This window comes from Aquarana catesbeiana, linkage group LG12 (assembly GCF_042186555.1).
Source record: "Aquarana catesbeiana isolate 2022-GZ linkage group LG12, ASM4218655v1, whole genome shotgun sequence".
NCBI lineage: Eukaryota > Metazoa > Chordata > Amphibia > Anura > Ranidae > Aquarana > Aquarana catesbeiana.
This window is the reverse complement of record NC_133335.1, coordinates 43,005,938-43,029,042: the sequence shown is the minus strand read 5'-3', so window position 1 is coordinate 43,029,042 and position 23,105 is coordinate 43,005,938. Positions and strand designations below refer to the sequence as shown.

Genomic DNA, 23,105 nt, shown 5'->3' with positions numbered 1-23,105 from the left:
TATATATATATATATATATATATTATATATATATATATATATATATATATATATATCTATAATTTTATTTTTTTTAAGGCACCCCCATCCCCACATGCTCACGCATAGTAGTGAACACATACGTAGGTCACACCCACATATGAAAATGGTGTCTGCACCACACATGTGAGGTATCGCTGTGAACGTCAGAGTGAGAGCAATAATTCTAGCACTAGACCTCCTGTGTAACTCTAAACTGGTAACCTGAGGAAAAAATTTCGCCTATGAAGATTTTTAAGTACCATAGTTTGGCGCCATTCCATGAGCACACACAATTTTAAAGCGTGTCATGTTAAGTATTTATTTACTCTGCATAACATCATCTTTCAGGCTGGGTACTTACTGCTGCCTGATGCAGCTCTCAGCAGGGGGTCCTGTGAATTTGGACCTGAAACAGAGCCAAAGATGCACAGGACTCCTATGCAGTCCGCATGAATCGGCTCCTTAAGCCTCGTACACGCGATTGGATTTTCCGCAGACAAAACCGCAGACTTTTGTCTAAAGGGCGTTGGCCCCAAACTTGTCTTGCATACAAATGGCACATAATTTTCGGCCAACAAACATGAACGTAGTGACATACTATGTGGTTTTTCAGCTCTTTAGCGCCACCCGTTGGGCTCCTGCTAATTTCATGTTAGTAAAAATTTGGTGAGTGTTGATTCACGCTTTTCATTTCGCGCTTTTAAGTTTGTTTCTGAACAGCCGTTTGTCAACCAGCCATGAAGCGGAATCGGAGGGGATAACGTGTTATTTATTATTGGCCTTGGAGTTATTGCTTTCAAAAATTGGTTGCTTTATTAATCGTGATCAATTATGTCATATGTATATATATATTGGTTTTTCTGCCCTTGCCCAACCCAATGTGCAGGCGATGTATAAAAACTGTATAAAAACTAATTAAGTGAAAAAAATATGTAAAAAATTGGAAAGAAATTTGAATAAAGTTATAAATACAGCTATCGCCTGACAAATTGAATACTCAATTAAAACGGATATATATACAGTGGCTTGCAAAAGTATTCACCCCCCTTGGCTTTTTACCTATTTTGTTACATTACAGCATTTAGTTCAATGTTTTTTTAATCTGAATTATATGTGATGGATCAGAACACAACAGTCTAAGTTGATGAAGTAAAATTAGAAAAATATATACATAAAACTATGTTTCATAAATAAAAAAAATGATAATTGGCATGTGCGTATGTATTCATCCCCTTTGTTATGAAGCCCATAAAAAGCTCTGGTGCAACCAATTACCTTCAGAAGTCACATAATTAGTGAAATTATGCCCACCTGTGTGCAATCTAAGTGCCACATGATCAGTCATTACATATACACACCTTTTTGAAAGGCCCCAGAGGCAGCAACACCTAAGCAAGAGGCACCACTAACCAAACACTGCCATGAAGATCAAGGAACTCACCAAACAAGTAAGGGACAATGTTGTTGAGAAGTTCAAGTCAGGGTTATGTTATAAAAAAATATCCAAATCTTTGATGATCCCTAGGAGCACCATCAAATCTATCATAACCAAATGGAAAGAACATGGCACAACAGCAAACCTGGCAAGAGATGGCTGCACACCAAAACTCACAGACTGGGCAAGGAGGGCATTAATCAGAGAGGCAGCACAGAGACCTAAGGTAACCCTGGAGGAGCTGCAGAGTTCCACAGCAGAGACTGGAGTATCTGTACATAGGATGACAATAAGCCGTATGCTCCATAGAGTTGGGCTTTATGGAAGAGTGGCCAGAAGAAAGACATTACTTTCAGCAAAAAAACAAAATGGCACATTTTGAGTTTGCGAAAAGGCATGTGGGAGACTCCCAAAATGTATGGAGGAAGGTGCTCTGGTCTGATGAGACTAAAATGGAACTTTTTGGCCATCAAAGAAAATGCTATGTCTGGCGCAAACCCAACAAATCACATCACCCAAAGAACACCATCCCCACAGTGAAACGCGGTGGCAGAATCATACTGTGGGGATGTTTTTCAGCAGTCGGGACTGGGAAACTGGTCGGGGTTGAGGGAAAGATGGATGGTGCTAAATACAGGGATATTCTTGATCAAAACCTGTACCACTCTGTGTGATTTGAGGCTAGGACGGAGGTTCACCTTCCAGCAGGACAATGACCCCAAACACACTGCTAAAGCAACACTTGAGTGGTTTAAGGAGAAGGATGTAAATGTGTTGGAATGGCCTAGTCAAAACCCAGACCTCGATCCAATAGAAAATCTGTGGTCAGACTTAAAGATTGCTGTTCACAAGCACAAACCATCCAACTTGAAGGAGCTGGAGCAGTTTTGCAAGGAGGAATGGGCAAAAATCCCAGTGGTAAGATGTGGCAAGCTCATAGAGACTTATCCAAAGCGGCTTGGAGCTGTGATAGCCACAAAAGGTGGCTCTACAAAGTATTGACTTTAGGGGGGGTGAAAAGACTTTTTCTGTTATTTTGTCCTATTTGTTGTTTGCTTCACAATAATAAAAAAAAAAATCTTCAAAGTTGTGGGCATGTTCTGTAAATGAAATGATGCAAACCCTCAAACAATCCATGTTAATTCCAGGTTGTGAGGCAATAAAACACGAAAAATGCCAAGGGGGTTAATATTTTTCACTTTGCAGGATTGTTTCAATGTTTCAGATCCAGATAAACAACTTAAAATTGGCCAGGTGGCCTCTTACCGGATACGAAGGACCACTAATTATAAGGGTCAAACTCGCCAAAGATTAGCAATATGCTGTAACAGGTATTCCTCCAATCCACTCCGGAACAATAGACCGGCCACAGATCCACAGTAAGAACGCCAAGATAGGATATTACCTTTCCTTCACTCGTGAGTGGCAGCAGTAATGCTCCGCCTGGTAGATTCAAATGAGATAGCCGCTCTCCTCCATCTCAAGTGATAGGCAGTGGGATAGTTTTTTTAAACCAATTTCCCTTCACTCCGGGATTCCTCCAAATAGTTTTGCCAATGGTTGATTAAAAGAAAAAGAAGAGAAGCTTCATGTTGCAGTAAATCTTAATATTTATTTCTCACAGATTTCTTATGCACAGGAAAGAAATATTCGTAGCACACAGCTTCAGGATTTTCAGACTGCCAGCTGGTGCGTGGTGAAGTCACAGGGTTCTCTCCAACCTGGTTCAAATGTCTCACTAAAAAATAGCTACCTTTTCCACTAACTTTTTATCATATTCATGTATTGGTGATCAGTTCACTTACTCTATACCAATAAGTTTTTATAATGGTCAATTGTGGTTGACAATATTTGCGCAATCGCTTGTATGTGTATATATAGCAATTATGTCATATGCCTTTGCTGCGGGAGCTCCAGGAGAATAATCCAGATGATTTTCAGAATTATCTCCTGATGACGGAGCCCTGCTTTCACCAACTCTTGGCATTGTTGACTCCCTATATTAAGAAGCAGGACACATGCATGAGGCTTTTATTTTATTTTTTGGTTGAATAATAATGATTTGATTTGGTATATTTTCTATATTTTTGGATGCATAGAATGCACTTTTTGGTTAAGTTCTATTGGCAGATAGCATGTCTAATTTTATTTGTTTTCTTTTTTTAATGCACAATAAAAAAAATTGTGGAGAATAATACTTGGCTATGTGTTTTACTTCAAATGATAGTTTGGGAATAGGCAGTTACATTTTAAAAAATACAATGTAAAATTGACAAGGGACACCAACATAGTTGTATCTTTGATCTTTAAAACTACGGGATAATGGTGTTGTGGTAAATTGCACCAAAAAAAAAAAAAAAAAAAATAACAAGCATAATAATATATTTCTTGAGATCACTAGAAAAAAAAGCCTTTGAAAATTTGTTTGCAATAACTCCATCAGTATCACCAGCAAAGCAGCTTCATTATTATCCCATTAAAGAAGAAGAGAATTGTGCGTTGCATTTTGAGATTTCATAATTTGCCGCGTCACGAATGTTAATTCTCCATTACGAACGCTAGTTTACATGCCCGACCGCTTCTGGCTCGTCCTTGCTTCCAAGCATGCGTGTTTGTACTTTGAACTTTTGTCTGGCGGACTTGTGTACACACGCTCGGAAAATCCGACAACAGACATTTGTCCGCGGAAAATTTTAAAGCCTGCCATCCAACTATTGTCCGCGGAAAATCCGACAACAATTATCCAATAGAGCATAAAAATGGTCGGATTTTCCGCCAACAGTCTGTCATCACACAATTCCTGTCAGAAAATCCGATCGTGTGTACGAGGCTTTAGAGAGCTGGTCACAATCTCCTGTCATGCAAATTGGATGTGGAGAAACCTGCAATTTGCGTTAGTGTGAACCCAGCCTTCTATAATACAAAAGAAATGGGGCATATATTATGTTTTGTTTTTTTATTCATTAAAGTGTATCTTTTAAAAAAAATTGTGTTTGAAAAACCACTTTGCAAATACAGTTTGGCATAAAAAATTGCACGACCGCCATTTTATTCTCTAGGGTCTCTGCTCAAAAATATATACTGTTTGTGTGTTCTAAGTAATTTTGTCTTTGTACTCCTCACCTGGTTGCGGCCACACACGCTTGACACCATCTGAACCAAATAAGTTTATCTTGGTCTCATCAGACCACAGGACATGGTTCCAGTAATCCATCAGTCTGCTTGTCTTCAGCAAACTGTTGGTGGGCTTTCTTGTGCATCATCTTTATGAAGAGGCTTCCTTCTGGGACAACAGCCATGCAGACCAATTTGATGCAGTGTGCAGCGTATGGTCTGAGCACTGACAGGCTGACCCCCCCACCCCTTCAACCTCTGCAGCAATGCTGGCATCACTCATACGTCCATTTCCCAAAGACAACCTCTGGATATTACACTGAGCACGTGCACTCAACTTCTTTGGTCGACCATGGCGAGGATTGTTCTGAGTGGAACCTGTCCTGTTAAACCGCTGTATGGTCTTGGCCACCGTGCTGCAGCTCAGTTTCAGGGTCTTGGCAATCTTCTTATAGCCTAGGCCATCTTTATATAGAGCAACAATTCTTTTTTTTCAGATCCTCAGAGAGTTCTTTGCCATGAGGTGCCATGTTAAACTTCCAGTGACCAGTATGAGAGAGTGAGAGCGATAACACCAAATTTAACACACCTGCTCCCCATTCACATCTGAGACCTTGTAACGCTAACGAGTCACATGACACCAGGGAGGGAAAATGGCTAATTGGGCCCAATTTGGACATTTTCACTTAGGGGTGTACTCACTTTTGTTGCCAGTGGTTTAGACATTAATGACTTTATGTTGAGTTATTTTGCGGTGACAGCAAATTTACACTGTTATACAAGCTGTACACTCACTACTTTACATTGTAGCAAAGTGTAATTTCTTCAGTGTTGTCACATGAAAAGAATAAAATAAAAATGTAAAGGGTGTACTCACTTTTGTGAGATACTGTATATACACACACAGTATATTATATACATGCGTATGCTCATCCAAGCGTATGGCTTTCTTTACATCGCTGCAATGTGCTCTAGCCCCAGATCTTTTGTATACCTAGCAACATCCCTGCTTGTAAGCAACAAAGGTCAGAAAAGGCCGGGCCTGGTCCCCAAGAGTCATAACTTCTGGTCTCTATAGCAGTTCCAGGTCGGCAGCTCATACAGAACTGAAGCCTGACAACCAGGAGTTTAGCATTCTCACATGCAGTGATGACTATAGCAGCCTCCATGACCTCCTATGACAGGTGTTAATTGGCAACGGAAGTGATGTTCTGTCGCCGCCATCTTGCTACACCCCCTACACCCCCACACTCCTCCACAGTACCGATACACCGAGAAGGGGTGTTTCGACACATATGGCAACCCATCACATTTGGCTACGGAAGTAACGATCCACTGAGAAATGTCGCACTGCGCATGCGTAACTTGCCGATATGCGTTCCAAGAGTTTTTACGACAATACGGAGCAGTGAAACCATCAGATAATGTAATGGAAGTGACATTACAGACAAGCTCTTCTTCTGTATAATTATTATTGTAAGACACCACTTTGCAACAGGACCCCTCGCGGGCTCGCTTCGCTCGCCACGCTTTGGGCACGGCCTCGCTTCGCTCGGCATAATTATAATCTAGCTCTATATCCACTTGGATGGTGGGGCTTGTACCTGGACTTTGGGGTAGAGCCACATAATAACTGCACAAGTGCAGTTCAACCAGGGGCGGATCCAGTGGGGGGCAACGGGGCAATTGCCCCCTCCGAGAATGTGGGTCAGTAAATGTGCTGGCAGGCATCGCTGTGGGTGAGAGAGCCGGCGGGCGGCTCCGCGGCTGAAAGACAGCGGTGGGGAGAGACAGCGGGTCTCGGGTGGCTCCGGTGGGGACTGGGGAGAGACAGCAGGCGGCTCCGGTGGGGACTGGGGAGAGACAGCAGGCAGCTCCGGTGGGGACTGGGGAGAGACAGCAGGCGGCTCTGGTGGGGACTGGGGAGAGACAGCAGGCAGCTCCGGTGGGGAGAGACAGCGGGCGGCTCCAGTGGGGACTGGAGAGAGACAGCAGGCGGCTCCAGTGGGGACTGGAGAGAGACAGCAGGCGGCTCCGGTAGGGAGAGACAGCAGGCGGCTCCAGTGGGGACTGGAGAGAGACAGCAGGCGGCTCCGGTGGGGAGAGCATGGGACGTGGCAAGTGACAATCCGCAACGTGTGGCATGGGACGTGGCAAGTGACAATCTGCAACGTGTGGCATGGGACGTGGCAAGTGACAATCTGCAACGTGTGGCAAGTGACAATCTGCAATGTGTGGCATGGGACATGGCAAGTGACAATCTGCATCTAGTGACAGGCGATATGGCAAGTGGCAATCCGCAACGTGTGGCAGGTGACAGTGGCACGTTCGGGGCTCCCACTGATTCTGCATTATGGTGAGTTGAACTATTTCTTTTTTTATAACAATGTAATAATAGTAATAATGCGCTTCAATCATCCTGACACCATAACAACCATGGTGCCGTGATGACTGAAGCGCTAACACCAACCATTTCCCCATTACATTTACCCCAAAAAAAGTTTTTTCTGGCAGTGCCCCTCCCAAGACTAGGCTCTGGATCCGCCCCTGAGTTCAACGTCACTTCCGTCACACTATCTGATGGTTTTAGTGTGCTGTTTTGTCGTAAAAGTGTTGGAACGCATATGGCGGCGTCGTGCATGCGCACTCCAGCGGGTAGCCAAATGTGGTGGGTCGCCATATGTGACGATACAGGGGCAAGAGGACATCTTGTTACACCCACCGGAGTTTAGCATCTCACAGTTATTTTTAACAGGAAATGGAGCATATATGGTGAAATACAGTATTTAGAAATCCATCGGACTGTTTACATGTTGAATTATAAAAGCAGCGCTGTTCTGTCACATTAGCAAACCTGTGAGATCAGCAGGTTTGCCACTGCTTTTAAAATTTAACATCTAAACAGTCCGACGGATTTCTAAATACTGTATGTTATCTTATAAGCCCAGTTTCCTGTTACAAATAACTGTGTGATGCAAAACTCCGGTGGGTGTAACAAGATGTCCGCTTGCCCCCCTCTCGGTGTATCGTTACTGTGGAGGAGTGCGGGGGTGTAGCAAGGTGGCGACGACGGAACGTCACTTCAGTTGCAAATTCTGACGAGTCGCCATATTTGACGGAACGTAGGCTCTCTTTACGGCAGCTCCCATTCACTTTTATAACCTCGCCCCCTGCAACACGCGGCGCTCTACCGACCTGAGCGTTACCTGACCCCGCCCCGGGCGCTTTCATTGGCTCAAGAAGGAAAGGGGGCGGAACCGGGTTTTGGCGGTCCATACGCGTGAGGAGAAATGGATCCGGAAGTTGTGGCGTTTACTGTCCCCGCAGAGAGTAATAAAGTGGTGTTTGTGTGGAACATTACGGCCCGGCTCTCCGAGGGGGAGATCTATGTGAGTCACCGACCGGGTGGGGCTGTTTTTTTATTTTTTGGCGGCTTTCGGTCACGAAACAGACCTGGTTTAGTTTGTAGATATTTAGGCGCGTTCCCGCGGGAGGGAGAAAGCGCGCGCTGAGTGTGTGGTAGGCGCGTCCATGTGCAGAAAGAGGTGTGAGGGAGCGAGCCTTATAGTAATACACAATCCTGTGTCCTCATATCATAGAGACTGTACACACTGCATTGGTTTCTATGGTGACCAGCTGTGGGGAAATGCAGCTCAGCGCAGACTATGGGGCGCACGTTCCAGCGTTCGCGTCACGGGCGCAAGGACGTGCTCCTTTCCATAGTCTGCTATCCCCGATAAAGGAAGTCCCAGAACCTTTCCTAAAAAAAATGTTCCCCACGGAACTCTGATACCATGCGGTTTCGTGCACCTGAAATAGCGCCGCGGTTTTCTGATGCGAGGGGAAGCTGCTAACTATAAGGCCCTCAGCGTTTTGTAACTCGAAAAACGCTGGAGGAGAATAAAAAAAAAATAAAATCAATGCTTCATTCTGGAGATGGTTCACACCTCCGCTACAAGTCTGAAGCGCAAAAAAAAAAAAAAAAGTTCCGGAGTTTTTATTGTAGCTGGAATCTGGCAGATTTGAGCGTTTTTTTTTGCGCGTCTCTTATTCACGTAGAAACGCGCCATTCGCTTGTTTTTGTGCAACTTTTCTGTTAACAAGAATTAAATGTAAGAAATAAGATAGTAATGTGTGAATGAATAAGTTTAAATACGCAAATAACAAAAAATCATAAATAATAAGTAATAATACATAAATAATAATTAACCCCCAACCTTAACTACTTGCCGACCAGCCGCCGTCGCAGCAGGTTGGCTCCCCTGCGCGAATCGCCGCAGCTGTACGGCGGCTGCTTTAAGGGGTGTAGGGGGGGCCCGCGTGGCGTCGGAGCCGATGCGCCAAGCCGGCGGCCACGATGTCCGCAGAACGGGGATCCGTCAATGGAAACAGATCACCGTTCTCTCAGGGAAGTAGAGAGAGATCCGGAACAGCGATCTCTCTCTGTCTGTCAGTCCACTCCTCCCTAGAGGAACACTTAACCCCTTGATCGCCCCCTAGTGTTAACCCCTTCCCTGCCAGTATAATTTATACAGTAATCAGTGGCTATTTTTAGCTCTAATCGCTGTATAAATGTAAATGGTCCCAAGAAAGTGTCCGATCTGTCCGCTGCAATGTCGCAGTCCCACCAAAAATCACAGATCGCCGCCATTACTAGTAAAAAAAAAGCCATAAATCCGTCCCCTATTTTGCAGATGCTATAACTTTTGCGCAAACCAATCAATATACGCTTATTGCGATTTGTTTTACCAAAAATATGTAGAAGAATATATATTGGCCTAAACTGAGGAAGAAATTGTTTTTTTTTTTCATTTATTTTTTTTTGGATTTTTAATATAGCGAAAAGTTAAAAATATCATCCTTTTTTTTTTTTTTCCAAAATTGTCGCTCTTTTTTTGTTTATAGTGCAAAAAATAAAAACAGCAGAGGTGATCAAATACCACCAAAAGAAAGCTCTATTTGTGAGGGAAAAAAAGGACGTCAATTTTGTTTGGGTACAGTGGCGCACGACCGCGCAATTGTCAGTTAAAGCGACACAGTGCCGTATCGCAAAAAATTGCCCGGTCATTAAGGGGGCAAATCTTCCGGTCCTTAAGTGGTTAAAGTGATTGTAAAGACTTGTGTTTTTTTGTTTTTTTTTTTTAAATAACAAACATGTTATACTTACCTGCTCTGTGCAAGGGTCCCCTGGCGGCACTCCTGGCTCCTCCTTCGCATCGAGTGCCCCCATGGAGAGCCTACATTCCAAGGGGGCACCTGTGTGGGAGCGCTCACGAATCCTGCTGCTGCGTCCATTGACACAGACAGCAGGACTCGGCCCCCTCCCCCGTCTCCCATGTCACTGAATTTGATTGACAGCGCTGTTATCAATCTATCCAATGAAGACCCGAGACAGTGGAGGCGCTCATTCTCGTTGCTGGAATGATCGGGTTCAGGTAAGTAAAGGGAGGGGGGGGGGGGGCTCTGGGGGGCAGCTGCACCACAGAAGGTTTTTCACTTTAATGGATAGAATAAAGGTTTAGTCCTTAAAAGGTTAAACTGACCTCATTTACAGACAGAATAGCATGCCTTTGATTTAATTCTAAATAAACCAAAGGTTACATGTTTTTAGCCTCTTTTGCCGGTCTTCCCCACGCCGCACCTACACTGAGGGGGAGGCACTTGTGCCCCCACACATTGTAAAAGATGGGAAACATTGTTTCGTTCTCTAACTTTGCTGTAGCTGTCATCGTCAGCTTTTGTGCTGGGGAAGAGATTGGGTGCAGTTCTGCAAGGGGGGGGGCGTACCCTGTTTCCAGGAGGAGGACTGTCATTGGCCACTGCTAAAGCCAATCACAGTCCTGCTAGCCCCGCCCACCATCTGGAGGAAGATGACTCGCTTGGTTGCCACTCCCGATCTCAGAAAGAAGGGATATCGCTGTGATTGAGATAACCACAATCAGGTGACAGTTTGTGGAAACTGTTGAGCTTCTGGGAACTTTGAAATTATTCCTAAACCTTTGCGTCACTTACTTTTTTTTTTTTTTTTGCTCAAGAAAGGTTTTCATTAGAATCATGAATACATAAATCGCAGTACACTTTGTTTTGTCATTGAATTGTCCATTACACAACCATTGCTTACATCTTACAATATACATACTCCTGTTAATCAATATTACATTGTACATACCCTGTTGGATCCTTCGTCTGGTAATACATTTCAAACCCTTGCCAGTGAGTCAACATCTCCTGCATCCCCGTCCCTGCCCTGACATGCATTCTAATATCCCCCCAGGTGTGTCCCTGGGGTACCTTTTACATTTATAAGCCTCTCAGCAGTCTTATCTGTACCAGTTCCTTGGGGCTTATACCTGGCGTATCAAGCCATGCATCCCATAATCTGTCAAATTTCCCAGGGTTTCCCCTATGCTGATATATGTATTTTTCCATGATAAGAGTTTCCCATGTGTTGAATCTATGTTTTAACCGTCGGTGGCGCAGCCGATTTCCAGCTCATAAGGATTGTTTTCCAGCTTGAAACAGTGCTCTGGTGAAAGTTATCGTTGTCACCTCCGGGATTGCCCCCTCCAATACCCCCAAAAGACAGCTTAGTGGATCCAGAGGGACATTGGTTTTAAATACCTGGTTAAGTGTAGTTAGAACCCCCGTCCAATGGAGTTTGTGGCAATGCCAGAGGAGATGAATCAGGTCCCCAGGCACTGCTTTACATTTGCCACATAGCGGGTCTGGTATTTTGCCCGTTTTGTGGAGTTTTCCTGAGGTATAGTGCACTCTCAATAGTATATATAATTGGGATATCTTTTGTGATACATTCAGCGAGCAGGTGTTAACTGCCTGAAGGGCCTCTTCCCACTGCTCCCCTGTAATGGGACCCAAGTCTGCTTCCCATTATGTCGCTGCTTTCATGGGGTGCGTTTTGCAGTATATGAAAAAACAGTTGTGGGAGATTGTACCCAGTCCACTGCGTCGCCCCGTGCCTTGACGGTGTGTTTTAGTTGTAGGTAGTAAAACATCATGTTGGATGGTAATGCATACTTAGATTGTAGGTCTGTGAAGGAGAACAGTCTCCTATTGTGGAAGACATGCCTTAAGTGGGTTATTCCCATGAAGCACCACTTTGATCCCTGTTGGATTTTGGCCAGTTCTACATATGTTTTATTCCCCTAGAGTGGGCTGTAAGCTGTATACCCCGTTAGGTGTTGTAATTGTTTAGCCTTGTTCCACACCTTCTAAAGGAGCGTGTAAGTGGGCATCTGTTTGTTGGGCCGTTGAAACATCTGAGCGTCTAGGCCTTCTGGTACCGACTCCGCCCCTGTGCCAGCCAGCATAAGTTTAGCACCTGAGCAACACCTGATAGGAGTCATAGCTCCTAAAGAGGAGCATATCGTCGGCATAGAGCATTATTTTCTTATGCAATTCACCGTAGTGAAATCCCTTAATCTGTGGGCAATTCCTCACCTGGGCTGCAAGAGGCTCAATGGCCAGTTCAAATAGCAGGGGAGACAGGGGGAACCCCTGCCTAGTCCCCCTGCCCAGTGCAAAGGCATGTGACATTCTATCGGACATGCGTATGGCGACCTGTGGCGAGCCATTTAGTAGCCTTACCCATGTGATGAATCTAGACCCAAACCCAAATTTAGCCAGTACGGCCTATAGATACCGCTAGCCGTCACTGTCAAATGCCTTATTGGCGTCAAGAGACAACAGTGCCCTCTGGCCAGCCGCATCTGCTGGGGTCTGCATGTTCAGACAGTCTTCTGAGGTTGGTCGCAGTGGACTTTTCTGGCATAAAATCTGCCTGGTCTAGGTGGATGATAGACAAAATAACCTTGTTAACTCTCATGGCCAGGACCTTGGCTAGTATTTTTACGTCACTTTGCAGTAACGAGATGGGACTACAAGAACTCGGATCTAACGGGTCCTTTCTGGGTTTAAGTAATGATATAATGTTTGCCCTTGTCATAGTTATAGGTAGCTCCTCTGATTTAAAGGAGGAGTTAAAAACCTCTAGTAATTTAGGTAGGATTACTTCTCCGTATTGGTTGTAAACTTCCACGGGGATCCCCTCATCCTCTGACACTTTACAAGTAGGAAAGAAGGCCGCAGCCTCTTTCAGCTCATCCAATGCAAATTGAGCATCAAGCTCCATGCGCACTCGACGAGTTAGAGCTGGCAAGGACACAGTGTCTAATTAACTCTGCATTCCCTCCTCAGTGTAGTTGTCACAAGGTTTGTACAAATCTGCATAGAAATAAGCTAGTTCAGTGATTATTAGCTCGGGGTCATTCACCATTTGCCCCGTGGAGCAGCGAATGGCTCCTTTGGCTGGAGAGGATTGTTGGGACCTGCTAGCCAGCAAACGGCCAGTTTTCTCCCCCTCCTCATAGAAGGCCTGTTTGGTAAAGAATCGTTTTCGCTCTGAGGCGGAAGATCTCCAATGGCCCAGGGAATCCTGCCTAGATATCCATGCCTCCCTCGCAGATTCGTGCAAATGAGAGCGCAGGCGGTCTGTCTCACCTGGTCTTCAACCCGCACCAGGAGGGCTGACAAATTATGTTTTATGGCCGCAATTTCTGCTATGAATGTACCCCTAAGGCATGCCTTGAAGGCATCCCATTTCTGTGTAACATCTGTGTGCAATCGGTTATTGTGAAAGTATTGTTCTATTTGTTTCACTACCCGCTCGTGGGATGCAAAAAGTTTTAGCCAAAAGGCGTTTATTTTCCAAGGGGCTCTAGACAGGGAAGCAGCTGGATGGGTGGTAAAGTGTGCTGCCAGTGGGGAGTGATCCGATACCCCCCTGGGAAAGTACTCCACTTTGGTGATCATGTTAAGAATATGTGAGGACCCTACGCAAAGGTCAATGCAAGAGAGCGAGACATGTGTTTTAGAGAAGCGCGATAATTGTTTGGTTGTTGGGTGTTTTGCTCTCCATTCATCTGTCCAGCCCACCTCCTGCAGTGGCTGGCTCAAAATAGTGCCTCTGCCACCTAAGGGAGGCTGGGCTGGAGGATGCCGATCAAGTCTCCCATGATCATGGTGGGGATGTTAGGTTTGTCAACCAGGTACGACAGCAGAAGCTGCAATATCTCCCTAGAGAATGAGGGGGGGGGGGATAAACACAAAAGCAAGAACCACATTCAAAGTAAACAGTCTTCAGTATAAGAACACATAGCGACCCAGGGGGTCTATAGCGGAGTCTAATTCCTGGTAGACCAAGGACTTATGTACCAGTACACTCACCCCGTGAGAATATGCAGAATGCATGAAGTGGTATGCCTTGTCCACCCAGGAATATTGCAGGAATCCAACCGTATCCTTTGTAAGATGAGTCTCCTGCAGGCTCACTATCGCTGGGTGAAATTTCTTCAAACATGAGCTGATCATAGTGCGTTTTACCGGGTCATGAACACCTCGGACGTTCCAAGTCACTGTTGGAGTGGCACTGTGGCAGCCATGTTAAATAAAGTAGATTAGCACTCCTTTGGTATAGAGGTCTCTCCGCCTTGTTCCCGATTGGAAAAATGTCACCTGTCACTCGGGGGGCACTCAGTTGCTTCAGGTAGCAGATGGTCATACATTGACAAGGTATCAGGTTCAGTTGGTAAAAACAGTGAAGTGTAGGTTTCAGAGCAAAGCATAACTGCGCAACAAAGGTAAGCATAAAGATCTGTCCACAACTAGTCTGTTGAGCAGCTGTTGCAGACCTGCATGGGGCAGAAGCAAACTGCCTCCTTCTTCCCTCATGCCAGTAACTGTTCAGTAAACTTGTGCCAACCAGGCACCGAAAAACATGTCCCCACAACTGTTACATAGTAGAGTTTTGTGGACACTTGTGAGCACCACTCGCCCACAGTCACTTAGATCCTAACCTGGTGCTTAGCGTTGTCAGAGCGCTAGTTTAGGCAAATTGTACAGTGTCCCGCTTTGTAAGTACTGAACTTAAAATGTCTGCATATAACATACCGACCATGTTGTACTCGCTCTTTGGGCGTCAGTCTCCCCTGTCAGCTTCACGATGTCTCCAGAGGTCCTGTTCATTATAATCCAGCCGTGCGGCTGCATCCAAGGCAGATTCAAAGAAGGTGGACTGCCCCCTGGCAGTGATGCGCAGTTTAGCCGGATACAGCATCGCATAGGTTACTTGAATTTTTTGTAGGCACTTCTTCACCTCAGCAAATTTGGCCCTCTTTCGTTGCACCTCTGCAGAGAAGTCAGGATAAAATGAAACTTTAGTCCGATTTAAAATGAACAGTGCCTCTCTCCCTTGCCAGCCTGAGTATGATCTCATGGTCTTTGTAATTCGAGAGCCGGGCCAACATGGATCCCAGTGGGTTACCTGGGGGAGGGGTCAAGGCGGTGTGCTCGCTCCACTGCAAACAATGAGGTGAAGACCTCCCTGCCGAATATATCTTGCAGACATTTTTCTGTAAAAGCTGTGGGGTCCCGGCCCTCAACTTTCTCAGGGAGCCCCACAATGCGGACATTGTTCCGTCTTAGACGGTTCTCAATGTCGTCTGTTTTGGCGTTGGCCTGTGCAGCTTGCTGTAGTGCTGTCCTGGCATCCCTGGTGAGTGAAGGTAGCAGGTCTTCCACCTCACTAATCCTGCCCTCCACAGCCGTGGTCCTCTCCCTGATCTTTTGGAGGTCCTGTTTCATAAGGGGCACTGTTTCAGTGAGACCCCCAAACTGTTCTTTCAGGCCATCTATGGAGGCTGTGCATCGCTGTATTGCACTCAGTATTTCAGTCAGTGTGGGTTCCTGTCTGTCTTCCTGCAGTGTGTCAACCAGGTTTGGTGTAGGGACGCGGAGCCTTCCAGGGATAATGCATCATCTAGTGCAGAGGTGCCATGTTGTCTGTCAGGCTCATGTGCAGGGGTCTGTGCTGGTGGGGAAGTGAGCAGCCTGTCCCGTGCAACTTTTGCCTATAATAGAGCATGTCTCTGGGCTGTTCCTTCCCCTGCTGTTTGTGTCTTGTGGGACTTACCGCCCGCCTCCTGTGCCTTGTCGGCTCCTCGCGCCGTTCTCTGAGGCTGAGGGGAGCCGGTGCTATCTTGGGCCTCCATGGCTGCCGCGGCCTCTGCGTCTTTTTCGCCTTTTCGGGTTATCATGGGCCCCAAAAAGTGCTGAATTCTCCCCTGTGGCTCCTCGGGAGGTACAGCTGATGATCTGGGTCAGTGTCGGTGCGGATCGATGGCAGGAAGAGGATCGGTGCAGGATCTATAACAGGAGCTCTGTGCTGTGCGACCACTCACATGCCGTTCAGGCTATGCCCCCCCTCCCCCCCACGTCACTTTATTACTGAACCCCTGCACTCTGTGTCCCTTTAAGCCAGAGCCATTATTCAGTGCAATGAAAATCACACCCAACTTTTCCTGTGGCGCAGAGCGCCTAACTTTTTCTCAGCTGCAGGGGCCCAACTTATGATCCTGCACCCAGGCCCACTGCTTTCAGAAAATGCCCCTGACCTGAGCTCATCATTGCATGTGGGCTGGATGGGAGAGTTGGATCAGCAGGATGAGTGTGCCAGGACAGGTAGATGTGTCTCATCTCTGCTTCCTTTCACCACTCTGCATATCACGCATATCATAGATGAGAAGAGGGTACAACAATGGGGCAGATGTGCAAGTAGGTACAGTGGTGGAAGAGATGAGAAAGGGGTTCAGCAGTGGGACAGAAGATCGGGGGGTACAGTGTTGGGGCAGATGTGAAAGGAGTTGTGTTGGTGGGACAGATGAGCAGGGGGTTACAGTAGTGGGGCAGAAGAGCAGGGGGGTACAGAGGTGAGACAGATGTGCAGGAGGTACATTGGTGGGGCAGATGAGAAAGCGGGTTACAGTGGTTGGCCAGATGAGAAGGTGATTCAGTAGTGAGACAGAAGAGCATGGGGATACGGTGGTGGAGCAGATGTGCAGGTAGGTACAGTGGTGCGGCAGATGAGAAAAGGGGGTACATTGATAGGGTAGAGGAGCAGGGGGGTTACAGTGGTGGGGCAGATGTGCAGGAGGTACAGTGGTGGGAGGGATGACAAGGGGGTTCAGCGGTGGGACAGAAAAGCAGGGGTGTTCAGTGTTGGGCCAGATGAGAAGGGGGTTACAGTGATAGATAAGATGAGCAGGGGGGGTTCAGTGTTGGGGCAGAGGAGAAAGGAGGTACATCAGTGGAACACATGAGCAGGGGGTTACAGTGGTGGGGCAGATGTGCAGGGGGTACAGTGGTGGGACAGATGTGCAGGAGGTACAGTGGTGGGGCAGATAAGTTCAGTGTTAGGACAGATGATAAGATGGTTCAGCTGTGAGACAGAAGAGCATGGGGGTACGTCGGTGGAGCAGATGTGCAAGGAGGTACAGTGGTGAGGCAGATGAGAAAGGGGGAACATTGGTGGGGCTGATGAGCAGGGGGTTACAGTGGTGGCACAGATGAGCAGGGTGGTACAGTGGTGGGACAGATGAGGGTACAGAGGTGGGGCAAGGGGTTACAGAGATACCATCCCTCTGTCCTGCCTTGTTGCTTGGATTTTGCTAACAATCTTCCAGCTGTCACAGTTCACCTCCACCATCACAGGAGTGTTCTTTGAAACACTGAGCTCAGAGCTACTGCATCGGGGAGAGCAAGTGCAGGTAAGGAAGTTTGAATCAGAAAAAGCTCTCTCCTGTGATGGTGGAGGTGAACAGGAAGAGCTAGGAGTCTCTTAGCAACATCCTAGCAACACGATGAGATGATGATAGCCTGGGGAGTTTTTCCAGCGTTTGAGATCTCCAGCACCCTATCATTGTGAGGTCCAAAAGGGTGGTTTCCTCTGTCTCTTGGCTAAGAGATTCAGACTCCATATACATTGGTAACCGCTGTGCACACTGTATATGGTGCTTCTTTCTGTGGGGACGTCTGTGGCCCCAGCATGGAGGAGAGCTTGGGCTTCTGGACTCCTGATTGGAGGAGAGTGTATTGACCACCTGTTTCCTCCCTCTCTCTATTCTTCTGGTGAAGCAGTCATCTATCTGAGAAATGCATTGAGATATACTACGTTCCACTGCACCCGTGACTGTAAACGCCGTGAGAAATATGCATGGAAAGGCTTGTATTTACCCACATGAATGGGTGGGGAATAATGTTCAAGGGGTCATATATGTTTTAACATTTTAATACTGCTACTGTTTAAAAAAAAAAAAAAAAAAAAGTTTTTCACCAATTAATAAAATGTTTATTTTTAAAGTAAAATGTGTCTTAAAAGTCCTCCACTTTGTACATGTTTATGCATAATGAAATGTGGGCCCTGATTGCTCGGGTATTTATTTTTGTCTGTGACACCATAGCCAAGCTACAGATTGCACAATACAGGTCAGCACTCTTGTGTGATGCATGTGAATAGCCCATTCACAACAATCATTAATACTTGGACTGTGCTTTTATGATTGATTCTTTCACTTTCTTATAATATAATGGGAATTAAATGGAAGCTGTCGCTTTGCCCCAAATGAGTAGTTGTCTGCTGATAGCCCATCCCACCAACAAAATATACTTATTCAACCATGCTTTCCTTTGCTGTCTCCTTCCTCTGTTGCTGTAACGGTGCTTCTGGGTATGGGGCAGTGTGTGTGTGGCCTTCCACATGCTACAGTGCTTGGGCTTGAGCCACCAATTTCCAGGCTGTAACACTGTTACCTTTAGAGGCGCAGTGATGTTATCCACCCAGGTAAACTTTGACACTGGAGCTTTCTTAGGCCCCTTTCACACTGGGGCGGTAGGGGGCGTCGGCGGTAAAACAGCGCTATATTTAGCGCTGTTTTACCGCGGTATTCGGCCGCAAGCGGTGCGGTTTTAACCCCCCGCTGGCGGCCGAAAAAGGGTTAAAACCCCTCGTATAGCCGCGGTATTACCGCGGTATAGCCGCGCTGTCCCATTGATTTCAATGGGCTGGAGCAGTGAATACACCGCTCCTTCATTGCTCCAAAGAAGCGGCTGACAGGAGATTTTTTCTTCTCCTGCCAGCGCACCGCTTCAGTGTGAAAGCCCTCGGGCTTTCACACTGAACAAACAGCGGAGGCTGTTTAGGGGCGGTTTGCAGGCGCTATTTTTAGCGCAATAACGCCTGCAAACTGCCCCAGTGTGAAAGGGGTCGTAGGGTAGACTCCTGCAGCTGCAAGGGGCATGGATTTGTAAGTATAACATGCTGATGGGTAAGTTATCAGCAGGCATTGTCATTTTAAGTGGGCAAAATATGACAGTGTCTCTGTAAAGGCCATTTGAACATAGGCCTCTTTACATAGACGAGATCGGGTGCTTTCAGGGTGATGTGGCCGTAGGCACTGTCTCTCTTACGTTTAGCTTTTCTACATGGAAGACAAGTCATCAGGGAAATATAAACAACACTTCTGCCTCCCAGATCACATTTAAATGTTCCTGCTTAAGGTTCTGTTTCCACTAGTGCGACTTGTCATGCAACTTTGGGTATTCCACTTTCACAGTATATGCCACTGTGTAGACCTTCCCAGATCCACGCCCGTGTATGACTTTTCCTCTCCTTGCTCATTTAAAAGCTCAGCCCCTCCGTCTCCTCCACATGCAGAGAAAAGATTGCTCCCATAGCATAATACTGTTTTCAAACTTACACAGTTGTATATTTACTCACATTTTCTCTGTGCGCAAAAAGCATTTAAAAACAGGAAGTCCGGGACGATTCACGTTCCACGGCTTCAAACTGGAAGTGATACAAAGAAGCTGGAAGCTCCGCCCTACGTGTTTCGTCATCAATACGTCATCTTGCTACACTTCCCAACTATATATAGCATGTGGTGACCTGGCGACCCCGCACCACCTAATTAGCGGCCATTATTGGTTAATCTAGAATTCAGATGTTTGAGTGTGCATCTTATCTCTAATTAGTCCAGTTTTCAGGTAGCTGAATCTATTATGTAGGGCTGCAACTAACGATTATTTTCATAATCGATTAGTTGGCCGATTATTGTTTCGAATAATCGGTTAATAACCTTAAAAAGTGTGGTGTATAATTTAGTTAATATGTAAAGTTTTTTAAAAAAAAGGCAATTAATTCTTAACCACTTCAATAAAGGGCACTTACACCCCTTCCTGCCCAGACCAATTTTCAGCGCTGTCGCACTTTTGAATGACAATTGCGCGGTCATGCTACACTGTAGCCAAATGAAATTTTTATCATTTTGTTCCCACAAATAGAGCTTTCTTTTGGTGGTATTTGATCACCTCTGGGATTTTTATCTTCTGCTAAAATTAAAAAATACAGAAAATTTTGAAAAAAAATGTTTTTTTGTTTGTTTCATTTACAAAACTTTATAAATAAGTAAGTTTTCTCCTTCACTGATGGGCATTGATGGGGCTGCACTGATAAGGCGGCACTGATGGTCACCAATGAGGTGGCACTGATGAGGTGGCATTGATGGGCACTGATAAGCGGCACTGATATGCGGCACTGATATGCGGCACTGATGGGTGGCAGAGATGGGCACTGATGGGCGGCACGGATGGGCAGTGATAGGTGGCACGGATGGGCACTGATGTACTGTAATATATGTCACTGGATGCCAATCAGTGCCAAACAATAATGCCTGCCAATCAGTGATGCCCATTGTGGGCACTGATTGGCATCCATTGTGGGAAATGATTGGCATTCCTGGTGGCCTAGGGTGGCATACCTGGTGGTCATAGTGGCATCCCTGGTGGTCCAGTGTGGTCATCCTCTGGGGGGCTGTGCTGATAATCAGCACAGACCCCCCCCCCCCCCCGTCAGAGGAGCAGCCGATCGGCTCTCCTCTACTCGTGCCTGACATACGCGAGTGGGGAAAAGCCGATCACCGGCTCTTCCTGTTTACACTGTGATCAGCCGTGATTGGATACAGCTGATCACGTGGTAAAGAGTCTCTGTCAGAGACTCTTTACCTAGATCGGTGTTGCGGGGTGTCAGACTGACACCCCGCAACAACGATCGCCATGATGCGCGTCCCTGACGTCTGGTCAGAATATTGAAACCACTTTGCCGCTGTCATTTTGCTATATGGCAGGGGGCAAGTGGTTAAATATCTCTATGCAGTGGTAAATATAAATAACCAACTATATGGATAGAGAGCAAAATCTCTAATCCACTCTGAGAATAACAGACAGAAGAGATATACTGTATATACTATTAGAGGAGAGATATACTGTATATGCTATTAGATGATATATACTATTAAAGGGTGAATCTGGTAAATATCATCAGACTCAGAGATCAAATTTTTTTTTATCTAAAAAACAATGTCTTCCTTAAAAAAAAATGTCATTTTAAGAACGTTTGTTCGATTTTCTAATGACGGGCAGGCGGCGCAGCTCTCGTTGTGGGAGGGCGTCATATGACGCCCTCGCTTTCCCAGCCCACCGGGGGGCCGCGCGCGCCGCTGGTGGCAATCGCGCACGCCCGCCGTGTCACTGGGCACCCGATGCGCGTGCCCGGCGGCCGCGATGTCCGCCGGGCACCCACGATTGCCGGTAACACAGCAGGACCGTGGATCTGTGTGTGTAAACACACAGATCCACGGTCCTGTCAGAGGAGAGGAGACCGATGGTGTGTTCCCAGTACAGAGGAACACCGATCGGTCTCCTCCCCCTGTGAGTCCCCTCCCCCTACAGTTAGAATCACTCCCTAGCAAACACAGTTAACCCCTCGATCACCACTTAGTGTTAACCCCTTCCCTGCCAGTCACATTTATACAGTACTCAATGCATTTTTATAGCACGGATCGCTGTATAAATGTGAATGGTCCCAAAAATGTGTCAAAAGTGTCCGATATATCCGCCGAAATATCGCAGTCGTGATAAAAATCGCAGATCGGCGCCATTACTAGTAAAAAAATAAAAATGCTATAAATCTATCCCCTATTTTGTAGACGCTATAACTTTTGCGCAAACCAATTAATATACGCTTATTGCTTTTTTTTTTTTTTTTTTTTTTAATCAAAAATATGTAGAAAAATACATATCGGCCTAAACTGAGGAAAACATTTGTTTTAAAGAAAAAAAAATTGGATATTTATTATAGCAAAAAGTAAAAAATTTTGTGGTTTTTTTTTTTTTTTTTTCAAACTTGTCACTCTTCTTTTGTTTATAGCGCAAAAAATAAAAACCGCAGAGGTGATTAAATACCACCAAAAGAAAGCTCTATTTGTGGGGGAAAAGTAACAATTTCATCTGGGTACAGTGTTGTATGACCGCGCAATTGTCATTCAAAGTGTGACAGCGCTAAAAGCTGAAAAATGGCTTGGGCAGGAAGGGGGTGAAAATGCCTTGTATTGAGGTGGTTAAAGTGGTTGTAAAGGCAGAAGTTTTTTTTAACTTAATGCGTTAAGATAAAAAACCTTCTAGGTGCACCAGCCCCCCAATACTTACTTGATCCCCATCTCAATTCTGTGATCTTGCACGAGAGTCTCGACTGTCCCGGACTCTCCCTCCTCATTGTCTGAGAGTCCATCAAAGTCAGTGAGCCATTAAGGAGAGAGAGGGGGCAGGGCAGAGCCGCGGCTCCGTGTCTGAATAGACACACAGAGCAGCGGCTCGGCTAGGGTGCCCCCCATAGCAAGCTCCTTGCTGTGGGGGCAGGAGGGAGGGGCCAGGGGTGCTGGTGAGGGACCTGAGAAGAGGAGGATCTGGGCTGCTCTGTGCAAAACCACTGCATAGAGCAGGTACATATAACATGTTTGTTATTTTTAAACAAAAAAAAAAAAAAAACCAATACTTTTAATATCACTTTAAGTATGCCTGAAATACTGTTTGTATATTTTTATCCCATATATTCCTGTTATGTTTGTGATCTGTTCTCACACTCATTTATTCATCTGCAGTGCTCCTTGCTGAAGGTGTTTTCTCAGTTTGGGCCTCTGTATTGTATGAAGCTTTTCCCAAACGCTGGTGTTGCTGAGCCTGGTTATTATGCAGTTATTAGATATTTCTCATCACAGTGTGCCAAGAAAGCTCAAGTGGCGTGTGACAGGAAGTCTTTGTTTCAGGACACTCCTCTAAAGGTAAATATTTGATAAATGTATAGAAGGTCATGGTATCAGGTTAGCACCGCACTGTAAAGAAATATGTGCTACGTGTATGTGAATTTAGTTTTCTTTCACTTCAAAATATAAAAGCAGTCTGATATATAATTGTTTGTACCCAATCTGACTATTTGCCATACTAAGTTGATTTAGATTTTCCAGTTAAGATCCTTCTGATCACCTGATCATCAAATTTACACTCTAATTGCAAGATGACTGAGTGTTTGAGTGAGAGAAGATTTTTTTATTCGGCGCGGAAGTTTGGCAAGTGTGTCAGATATCTGAAAATATACAGGTTTGGAAATGCATGTATGTGATTAAGTCTACTTAAAGTTCAACCTTAGGTGGGTCATGCAGTCTTATCTTTGGGCATGGAGTTGGCTGGCTCGGGAGCCTGGAGGAACTCCGGGAAGCCGCGCTGACCAGCATGGAACGCACGGTGGAAGTGACGTCACTAGAAGGGAAGGAGGACCCAGACAAGAAGGGAA

At 45.8% G+C, this 23,105-nt stretch overlaps 1 protein-coding gene across 3 annotated transcripts in view; it reads left to right on the top strand.

The window, feature by feature from the left end:
• RDM1 (RAD52 motif containing 1) overlaps nucleotides 1–23,105 on the top strand; it is a 42,588-nt gene that overhangs the window by 12,447 nt on the left and 7,036 nt on the right. The window contains exons 1-2 of one of the 3 annotated variants that reach the window (XM_073607648.1): nucleotides 7,736–7,959; nucleotides 22,534–22,596. In XM_073607648.1, the coding sequence (XP_073463749.1) occupies nucleotides 7,861–7,959; nucleotides 22,534–22,596 (162 nt within the window). In that variant the 5' untranslated portion in view covers nucleotides 7,736–7,860. Of the gene's footprint in view, nucleotides 1–7,735; nucleotides 7,960–22,416; nucleotides 22,597–23,105 lie in introns of those variants that run through there. The other 2 variants (XM_073607647.1, XM_073607649.1) reach the window with 2 other exon arrangements.